Source organism: Gossypium hirsutum, chromosome D12 (genome assembly GCF_007990345.1).
Source record: "Gossypium hirsutum isolate 1008001.06 chromosome D12, Gossypium_hirsutum_v2.1, whole genome shotgun sequence".
NCBI classification, from domain to species: domain Eukaryota; kingdom Viridiplantae; phylum Streptophyta; class Magnoliopsida; order Malvales; family Malvaceae; genus Gossypium; species Gossypium hirsutum.
Window position 1 is genome coordinate 44,852,905 of NC_053448.1, and position 10,598 is coordinate 44,863,502.

The 10,598-nt window shown below is 34.5% G+C and overlaps 1 protein-coding gene across 4 annotated transcripts; it reads right to left on the reverse strand.

Annotated features, from left to right (window-relative positions):
- Positions 1-7,123: 7,123 nt before the first annotated feature.
- Positions 7,124-10,257, reverse strand: LOC107946101 (E3 ubiquitin-protein ligase RING1-like). Of its 4 annotated transcripts, none has more exons than XM_016880300.2 (2): positions 9,097-10,257; positions 7,124-7,335 (listed from the first exon to the last, which is right to left on the reverse strand). In XM_016880300.2, the coding sequence occupies exon 1, from the start codon at positions 10,095-10,097 to the stop codon at positions 9,102-9,104; it is 996 nt and encodes a 331-aa protein (XP_016735789.1). In that variant the 5' UTR covers positions 10,098-10,257; the 3' UTR covers positions 7,124-7,335; positions 9,097-9,101. The 4 variants fall into 4 exon arrangements, with proteins under 4 accessions (XP_016735789.1, XP_016735790.1, XP_016735791.1 ...); XM_016880301.2 differs by having other exon boundaries at positions 7,124-7,642; positions 9,097-10,231; XM_016880302.2 differs by having other exon boundaries at positions 7,124-8,469; positions 9,097-10,231.
- Between the last annotated feature and the right edge of the window lie 341 nt (positions 10,258-10,598).

Consider the following 10,598-nt stretch of genomic DNA (forward strand, 5'->3'; position numbering starts at 1 on the left):
ATGTCATTGTCAAGTTCTTGAGCTATGAAACCCTTATCCATGGCAGCTTTGAAACTTGCAACTTCCATCGTAGGTGGAGGAGATATAAATATTGGAGAGTGGTAAAGAAATGTTGAAATCAAAGTTTGTGGGACTTTGAAGATGAAGTGGATTGAAAGGAAAAAAAGTGGAGTGGAGGGCGAAGGGAAATATTTTTTACTTTATTTAAAATGGTGAAAAACAGAACGTCGATAAAGACAATGTATCGCAAAGAAAAGAAGAAAAATAAAGAACACAAAGATTTTTACGTGGAAAACCTTTTGAGAAAAAACTACGGGCAGATGAGAAGATAATTCACTATGTTGAATTCGAATAATTACAAAAGAAGTAGGCTATGTCTATTTATAGGCTTGTAAAATCATATTCTAATAGGAATGTAGTAAGATTGAAACACCTTATTCTAATCAATATCAAATAGATAGAGTTTAATAAGGTTTAAAAAACCTTATTCTAAAATAAAATAAAAGAAGTGTAGTTCTATATGGATTTTACTTTTATTTTATTTTACTATTGTATTTTATTTAAATAAGGATCCAGGTTACTTAATTCTAACAATCTCTACCTTGACACAAATTCTCAATGAACAAGTTCTTCATCGCGAACACTCAACGAACAAGTTCTCCACCTCTTCCATAAAATCCCTTAAGGGTTTAACTTCAACAATGAACACCAACCAAGTCTAAGCAATGCTCAAACTTGGTTATAGGAAGCGACTTAGTCATCAAATCTATAGGATTTTCATGAGTACTAATTTTGCTTACAACGATATCACCACGAGCAACAATATCATGAAAAAAATGATACCGAACATCAATATGTTTTGTTCTCTCATGAAACATTTGATCTTTTATAAGAAAGATGGCATTCCAACTGTCACAAAATACTGTACTGATTTGAAGGTCTTCATCGAGTTCACTAAAGAGTCCCTTCAACCAAATGACTTCTTTACAAGCTTTAGTGGTAGACAAAGTAATTGTAGTTTGCAAAGTGGCTTTCCAACTGATTGCACAACCTCCGATTGTAAAGACATAACTTGTGAGAGATCTTTTTCTATCAAGGTCTCTAGCAAAATCAGCATCAACATACCCAATGACTCCATCTCTAGTTCTTCCAAACTGTAAGCAAACATTAGTAGTACATCGTAAGTATCTTAAAATCTACTGAACTGCTTTCCAGTGTTTTTCATCGAGATTTGTCATGTATCTGCTAACTGCACTAACTGCATATGATAAATCTGGACATGAAAAAAACCATTGCATACATGAGAGATCCCACTGTACTAAAATATGGAACATGTGACATGTACTCAATCTCATCATCTGATTGTGGAGACAAAGCTGATGAAAGTCTAAAATGGACTACTAAAGGAGTGCTAACAGGTTTAGCACTCTGCATATTGAACCTGCAAAGAACTTTCTCAATGTACCCTTTTTGACTTAGGTATAATTTACTTGCTTTTCTATATCTGAGAATCTCCATACCAAGTATCTTCTTTACTGGTCCCAAATCGTTCATCTCAAATTCTTCACTTAGTTGGGTTTTAACATTTCTAATCTCTCCTTTATCTTTCACTACTATCAACAAGTTATCAACATAAAGAAGTAGATATACAAAAAAACCATCACTGTTTTTCTTAAAGTAAACACAACTGTCAAAGCTAATATTTTTGAAATCATGAGAAGTAATAAATGAATCAAACCTCTTGTACCACTGTCTTGGTAACTGTTTCAAACCGTAAAGGGATTTTTTTTAGCAAACAAACATAGTCCTCTTTTTCTGAGACTGTAAAACCCCTGGTTGTTGCATGTAAATATCCTCCTCAAGTTCTCCATGCAAAAATACAGTTTTTCCATCTAACTGCTTAAGCTCCAAATCATGTATGGCCACAATACTAAGTAAAGTTCGAATCGAACTATGTTTCAAACTGAGGAGAACACATCTGTGAAGTCCACTACTAGAATTTGACTGTAACCCTTTGCAACAAACCTTGTTTTATATATAGGTTCTTCAAATTCTGGAGTCATTTCTTTCTTTTTAAACACCCATTTACAATGAACAACCTTTTTACCTTTAGGAGGTTTTACAAGATCCCATGTTCTGTTTTTGTGGAGTGATTCCATCTCTTCTTACATAGCAAACATCCACTTTTCTGAGTCTTCACAGCTAACCGCCTTAGAATAATTAGATTGCTCTTGGTTTGCATCTATATCTTCAGCCACATTTAAAGCATAAGTAACTAGATCAACCTCGACATATTTTTTGGAGGTTTAATTTCTCCTCTAGTTTTGTTTTTGACGATAGAGTATTGTGGTGAAGAAGTAACTCTATTCTGAATTTTTGTACTGACTTGAGGAGTTGACTCTGTTGTAGATTTTGGATTAATCTGATGTTCCACCTGCTTTTGATGTTCTTTATTGGAAGAGTTTTTAAGATATAAGTTAGGTAGCATAGTAGTTTCATAAAAAAACAACATCTCTACTAATCACAACTTTTTTATTTTCAATATACCATAACTTATACCCTTTTACATCAACTTTATAACCAAGAAAAACACATTTAATGGATTTCGGTTCCAATTTTCCATTATCAACATGAGCATACGTAGGACACCCAAAGATCTTTAAATTAGAATAATCAACAGGATTATCAGGCCATACCTCTTGTTGAGTCTTTTTCTCAATGACAATGAATAAAGATCGATTGATAAAAAAACATGTAGTAGAGGCTGCTTCGGCCCAAAATGACTTCGATAAGTTAGCATTCGACAACATACATCAAACTTTCTCCATGATCGTTCTATTCATTCGTTCTGTAATGTTGTTTTGTTGTGGAGTATGACGAACTTTCAGGTGTCTGACGATCCTTTCTGACTTGTATAGTTCATTAAACTCATCAGAACAAAACTCTAAGCCATTGTCTGTGTTAATGTGTTTTATTTATTTTCCCGTCTATTTTTCAATCATAGTTTTCCAAGACTTAAAGGCGAAAAACACATCGCTTTTCTGCTTCAAGAAGAACGCCTAAAATTTTCTGAAAAAATCATTAATAAAAGTTAACATATAATTAGCTTCACCTCTCGAAGGCACTCTAGATGGTCCTTACAGATCAGAATGAATATACTCCAATGTTCCTTTCGTGTTATGGATTCCTCTGGTGAATCGAACTCTCTTTTGCTTCCAAAAAATGCAGTGCTCACAGAACTTCAGTTTGCAAATTTCTTGCCCATCAAGAAGTCCTCTTTTTCTCAATTCTGTCATGTCATTCTCACTCATATGCCCTAGGCGCAATACCAAAGTCTAGTAACATCATCATCTGACAAGGAAAAGGAAGTGACTGCTGCATCACCAGTAACAGTAGAACCTTGCAAAACATATAACTTGGCAGTCTTTCTCTGCCCTTTTATCACAACGAGGGAACTTTTAGAAATCTTTAAAACCCCACTTTTAGTTGTGTTTTTGTACCCTTTTGAATCAAGAGTACTCAACGAAATTAAATTTCTCTTCAATTCTAGAACATGTCGCACGTCACTAAGTGTTCTGACAACTTTGTCAAACATATTAACTTTTATCATTCCAACACCTGCAATTTTACACAAAGTATTTTTTCTCATCAAAATGAAACATTCAGACATTGTTTCGTAAGTTGTAAACAAATTCCGATTGAGACTCATGTAGAAGGTGCAGCCTGAATCAAAGATCCACTCCTTGCTCACTTTAAAATTGTTGACAGAAGCGACTAGAAGTTCACCATCATTGTAGTCTTCTACAACATCAGCTTCACTGAATTTTTCTATTTGTTTTCCCTTTTGATTCGCAGCCTCTCTTTTGGTCTTGTTCTGTAACTTATAGCACTCAGATTTAATGTGCCCTTTCTTCTTGTAGAAGTTACAAGTTTTACCTCTATTTTAAGACTTCGATCTACCTTTAGATTTACCGTAAGGATTTTGTTCCTGTGTCCTTTCACGATCATAATCAGTATTCCGATCTTGTCTCCCACGAACAATAAGACCTTCTCTTTGAGAGTCAGGTTTAACCACAAGATGCTTCATCTTATCATACAAGGTCAAAGAATCATAAAACATCATCAACCGTGAGAGATTTACGGCTATATAAAATCGTGTCTCTAAAGGTTGAATAAAACGGGGGCAATGAATAAAGTAGAATCAACCCTAGATCTTCCTTATCATATTAAACCACCATGGTCTTCAAGTTTGAGAGAATTTCTTTAAACACTGTTAAGTGTTCGTGCATAGACGCACCTTCCTCCAAACGATGAGTATAAATACGCTGCTTCATATGCAACTTGCTGGTTAGAGTTTTTGACATACGTATTTGTTCCAGCCTCTTCCATAATGTAGCGGCGGTCTTCTCCTTCGTCACATCTTGCAAAATTTTGTCAGACAAATGCAGATGTAATTGTGTTAAGGCCTTTCAATCCTTACGCTTCTTCTCTTCATTCGTGAACGTTGAAGGCATCTTATCTATCCCTAGCAGGGCATCCTCCAGATCCATCTGCATTTTAATCTGTCACAACGTAAATCTGGTGTTACAATCCAACAGCGAAATTTCATATTTTAAGGACGTCATTACCGTGACCAAGACGAACAACCCGGAAGGTCGAATACCAATTTGTGAAAAATAAAACGTCGATAATGACAATGTATTGCTAAGAAAAGAGAAAGAAAAATAAAGAACATACAACTTTTTACGTGAAAACCCTTTCGGGAAAAAACCATGAGCAGAGGAGAAGATAATTCACTATGTCGAATTCGAATAATTACAAGAGGAGTAGACTATGTCTATTTATAGGTTTGTAAAACCATATTCTAATAGAAGTGTAGTAAGATTGAAACACCTTATTCTAGTCAATATCAAATAGATGGAGTTTAATAATGTTTAAAAACCTTATTCTAAAATAAAATAAAAGAAGTGTAGTTTTATATGGATTTTACTTTTATTTTATTTTACTATTGTGTTTTATTTAAATAAGGATTTGAGTCACTCAATTCTAACAAAAATTAATATAATTATTTTTATTTAATATTAAAATTAATATTTTTTATTTAATTAGATTTTAATGATGTCATGAAGTGTCGCTTCTTGATTGACTCTAGTTTTTTTTTAACGGAGTCTAACAGTAAGGGCTAACATTGGTTACGAAATTATAGTTTAAGTACTTGATTTGACAAAAAAAAGTTTAAAACTTAAAAAAGTTGTAAAACTTAAAAGCCTCTTGCTCAATTAAGCCTTAATTTTATGTACAAATTAGGAATAATATTTGATGCACCATTGGTGCATAAATCTCGTGCATCATCAATGAATAATAATTGACACATCATCAATAAATTAAATAAAAAATATAAAACACTTGTAAATAAATAGTAATTTTATTTAAACATAATTAAACATTAAAATGCCTATTATAAATAAATAATAACTCTCGGATTTAGGATCTTGGATTTAAGTGATTAGGGTGTAGGTCTAGGATCTCAAGTGCAATGTATTAGTATTTATTTATAATTAATTATAATTAATTATGTTTAAATAGATTTATTATTCTTTATTTATAAGTCCTTCGCTATTTTTTATTTTGATTAATGATGAGGTGTCATGTTATTATTCAGCTTGATGCATGAGACTTATATATTGTAAGTGTATCAAATAGTCTCCTTATAAATTTGGTAAATTTATTTAACCTTTTACTAAAATTTTCTATTAACAAAATTTTAAAAATTGATAAACTTCATATAACTAAATTTTTTATTGGCATAATGATTTATTTGACCCTCCAATTTTACAAAAGAAATCATTTTACCCTACCATTATTTCTTCGTCTCTTTTAGCCATTGAGCTTACGTTGTTTATTAAATCACCCCAAAATGGATGGAAATGTTACCGTCTATTAAATTTGCTTGCTTTTAAAATATATATAAAATTTATTAAAATAATTAAAAATAATTATCATGTGAATGTTACTTCAGTAAAATTAATAGACATTGGGTGAAAGAGATGGAAATTAAATAGAGAACTAAAATAATTTTTTTTGTAAAGTTTAGAAATCAAATAAAGTATTACTCTAAAATAAAAGAAGGGAAAAGGTACCGGACCCCACATTGTCTATATTATTTAAATAAGTATATAAAAAAAAATGATGTACTAAAATCCACATCAATTAAAATATATTTTAAAACCAACAACATTCCTTAACCATCTCCCAACACTGTCTTTTTCATTTACCAATTTCAGATTACAAACACGCTAAAACTCAATTGTTTAATAACAGTTGTAATTATGTTTTTAATCTTTATATATATTTCATCCATAAATGCTTACTTCATTTTCTTTTAAATAAATTAATAAAAAAGTCAAAGAAGTGATTAAACCCTTCACTTTGTAAAGGAAATAAATTAATAAATGAATAAAAATGTATATTTAATTTTAACATGTGAACTTGATTGTTAGAAAGGAAAAAAAATGCTGCATCTGCTAATCCTATTCACCTTTGTAGACATATAATCATAATTTTTCAAAATGAATTAGGCTTTGTTCTTAATAATAATATTAATGTGTATTGAGAAAGTACCCAAAATCTATCTTCTATATTTCCTTTACGAATGTGACCAATTCTATTACCAAATTTATCTTTATATTTATTTCTTCTCTCTTCGATAACGAAGCTCAAACATTAGGTGGTTCATAGGTGAAATGTTTATGGCCTAAAGACCGTGACTAGGAGAAACACACCTACATTTGCAAGTTTTTAGGTTTCGCTATGTCTCATAATTTATAAAGAAAAGCCCTGGTGGCATTCCAGCTTTCCTTCTCCTTTCAGGACCTATCCCAAACAGAATCCAGTACTTCTCGATCGTGAATATCTGGATAGAGCGAACCACCCAGTGGGATATCTTTGCTTCGGAACAAAACAATTAGAATAGAATTATCATAATGAAGGCTGCTACATGTCAATAGTTTATGCTTGTCAAAAAAAAAAATCAGAGGTAATATTTTGCTGATATAAGAGGAAAGAGAATTGAGCATCGACCAGTGAATCTATACAATGTGACAGAGTAAATGAAGCTGTGTCATAGACAAGCAAATCTGTTATATATATAAAAAAATAAAATCAGATGGGCATGTAATATTAAAATACCAAAACTAGCACTTCCTTAAAAAGGTTACCAAACTAATCTTAGTTCTTCATGTTTACATATAACTCTGCATATCCCAACTTTGAAACAAGCTGTTCTATCATCATGTCTTATACAAGAAATCCTGATACTTTTTGTTGTATTTCAATCTGCCATAAAATCAAATCCAAGTTAGGGTGGCATTATACAAATATGACTCCACAAAAGTACATTCAAAGTGGCCCTGAAAATGCAGGCAATTATCTAAATCTGCATCACAAAAATTGAATCCAAGTACTGCTGCACCATGCAATACATAAGTGCCCCCATTAGAAAGTAGCTTTGATTTGTGTACATCACAAAATACTTAAAATGAGTTCAGAATCCATCAATTCAGTAACTATAGGCTTCTTCCAACTCCAGTGGTTCATAACAGAATGACACCCTTTATCTTTCCACCTTTCCATCGAGTATACCCTAAATTCATGAACCAAAGTACAAAGGAAAACAAGTATAGCTGGAGGCAGTTCTATTTGTAGCCAGTAATAAGGAACGGTAGTAGCAATTGGTCTTCATGGAAAAACTAACAAAATTTTATTACATAAGATATGAAACTTTTCTCAGTATAAATTGAACCTAAGCCTACCCCAGACTCACCGCAGCCAAACATTTTGACAATAAAGTTAAACCTTATCATCATAGGCCAGTATGTAATGCAAGAAAAGCCATATACTGCATAAGTGAACATTAAAAGATCCTTGCCATTCTTAATCATCAAGTATGACATTACATCTAGATATTGTACCGAAGAAATACATAAATAGCTTCAACCCCAGCTACCAGGACAAGTTCAGACAGCTTAACAATGAAACAAAATCAAGCAAATAAATATCGAATTGAGTGACAACACATAACATAACCTAGACATTACATGACCATTATAACTTGTGAGTTTCTTCCACTGAATATATTGTTAGTGCCACAAATCATATCTTGGAAGTATAAAAATAACTTACGCTTTTCTTATTCCTGACCCTCACCAGTAACTTTTTTCTCCTGCAAGTTCTTTGCATGCTTTCCTTAACAACACGTCCTAAAGAAAAACGATAATATAACTTCTAGTTTTACATTGGAGGAACACCTAAATAATCTTAAGAGAATTCCAGAAGAAAATGACATGCTCCTATAATCTTTCTACTTCTAAATATTTCTGAAAACACATCTTTCTTCAGCCACCCCAAATTTCAATGGTCCTGAAAATTTTGCCTTTACTGAACTCGGAGAACTACTATTGCACGCAAACCCTATCAAAGCTAAGATATAGTTAGATTCTCTGAGAAATACACTAACTAAAAGCATGAAACATGAGAAATACATTGGTGACAATGAAAACTAGTCAGAAAATATAATACCAGTGACTAAATAGTTATAAACATTTCCACAATATAAACCATCATAATGCCCTCCCAAATCAATACGACCATAATCCATGGATAGAAGAATAAATGCATGGAAATAATCTAAAGGGCCATGCGAGCATAACATTTGAGTGTATGGGACTTCAAAGAAAAGAAGGCATAAATATGATTACTTTGACTAAAAACTTCGCTACCAAATCCACACAAATTATACAGGTAATTTATCGACCAATGCTGCCAGCCTGCAGGTCCTATCCTAAAACTCTAAAAGAGCATCATCACATAGATGAAAATACCATGGACCAAAGGCCTGTAACCAAACTAACCAAACATACCAAAAGCTCTCAGGTGAGATTGTATTAGCAGTTAAACTAATTTCATGATCATAACACACAAGAAATTGAACTATAATCCCAATTCTCAACTACCCAAATAAAGGCCAAGACAAAGACAGCACCAGTAAAGGGGATATAATAATACACATACTGTTGGCGGGGGGGGGGGATTACTCACAGTTCTCAATCCAGATCTTCTTGCCTGGTCTCCGCATTATCGCCTGATCCTGAACCCGACCCACGAGCCCTAAATGGCCAAGGAAGCGATATCCTGAAACTCCTCTCCACCGTTCGATTATCCCCGGCAGACCTCTGCGCATTATCGGCAAGACCACTACTACTACCATCATTGCCACCACCAGTCCCCTGTGCCCCACGAACCCTCCTCTCATAATCAGGATCATCTGTAGGCAACTCGTGACGACACACAGGGCAAGAATTATGCAATTCGAGCCACGGAAATATGCAATCCTTATGATAAAGATGCTTGCAGGGCATCTGTTTTGCTTCAGTCCCATCCTCGAACTCGTCCATACAAACTGCGCACTGGTTGAACTCTGAACTCAAGTTATGCTTCGAAATGTTCACCGAAGGTAGCGTGTCCATGGCTGATTTCGATGCTGGTGGGGTTCCGTACCGATTAGGGTCGTTTTCGGCCAGCTGCTGGATCAGTTGCTCGAGGCCAGGTCCGATGAAATAATCACCGATGTTCACAGGAATCCGAAAGCCCGGCTCGGACGGATTGCTTTGAATCACGAACTCGATCTGCGCCCCGCGTGAACGTAGATCGCTGAGATGACCTTGAATGAAGGCAAATGGATCGAAAGCGAACGGGTCGCCACTGCCAGAACGGGTCGACCCGACGGAAGCAGGGGATGATGAAGAGGAGGAAGGAAAAAGGAGCTGGAGGAAGGAGGAGACAGGATCCGACATCGTTAAATAGGGGTCAGAGAATGGGTTAAAGTTCGGGTTCGGGTCATGGAAGGCGGATCCTTGATCAAGGTTAGGGTTTTCGTATTCTTCGAGAAATCCCTCGTTGCATAAGGGACAAGAGGGGTCAGATGATGGGGAGATAGTTATACTGACGGTACGGTTGCATTGATGGCAAAAGAACTGCTTATTGTTTACGCCGACGGTGCTAGCGCCGCCGACGCTGCTGACGTCCCCGACGAACGACATGTTTGGGGTATGGGAAATGGTTTCAAAGAGACGGACAAAGAGCGATAAAATTTTGCTTTTAAGGTTTTCTTTAAAGAAATGTTTCTCTCTCTCTTATGCCTTACGGCGTCGGCCAGATATTTCAGTTTTCACTTTCAGGGCTTTTCTACCGACTTTAATTAAGGCTAAAGATTAAAAAAAAATCTTAATAAAAAGAGGAAAAATACAACAACATTCACTCAACTTTGACTAAAATAATAAAACAGTCACTAAATTTTGAAAAGTTACAACTCAGTCATTAATCTTTACAAAAGTGACATATCAATCACCCAAGCTCATTTTCCGTTATAGACGTAACAAACAATTGACGTGGCCCATTAGAGTGTCACGTTAGAGGAGTTGAAAGATGTTGAAGCGAGAAGTGGACATGACTGGTTTGAAGAGGTTAGTAGAATGAGTTTTGAGATACCCATGTGATCTTCCTTTCTTCTTCTTCTTCCAGATGGTCATGTCCAACGTAAC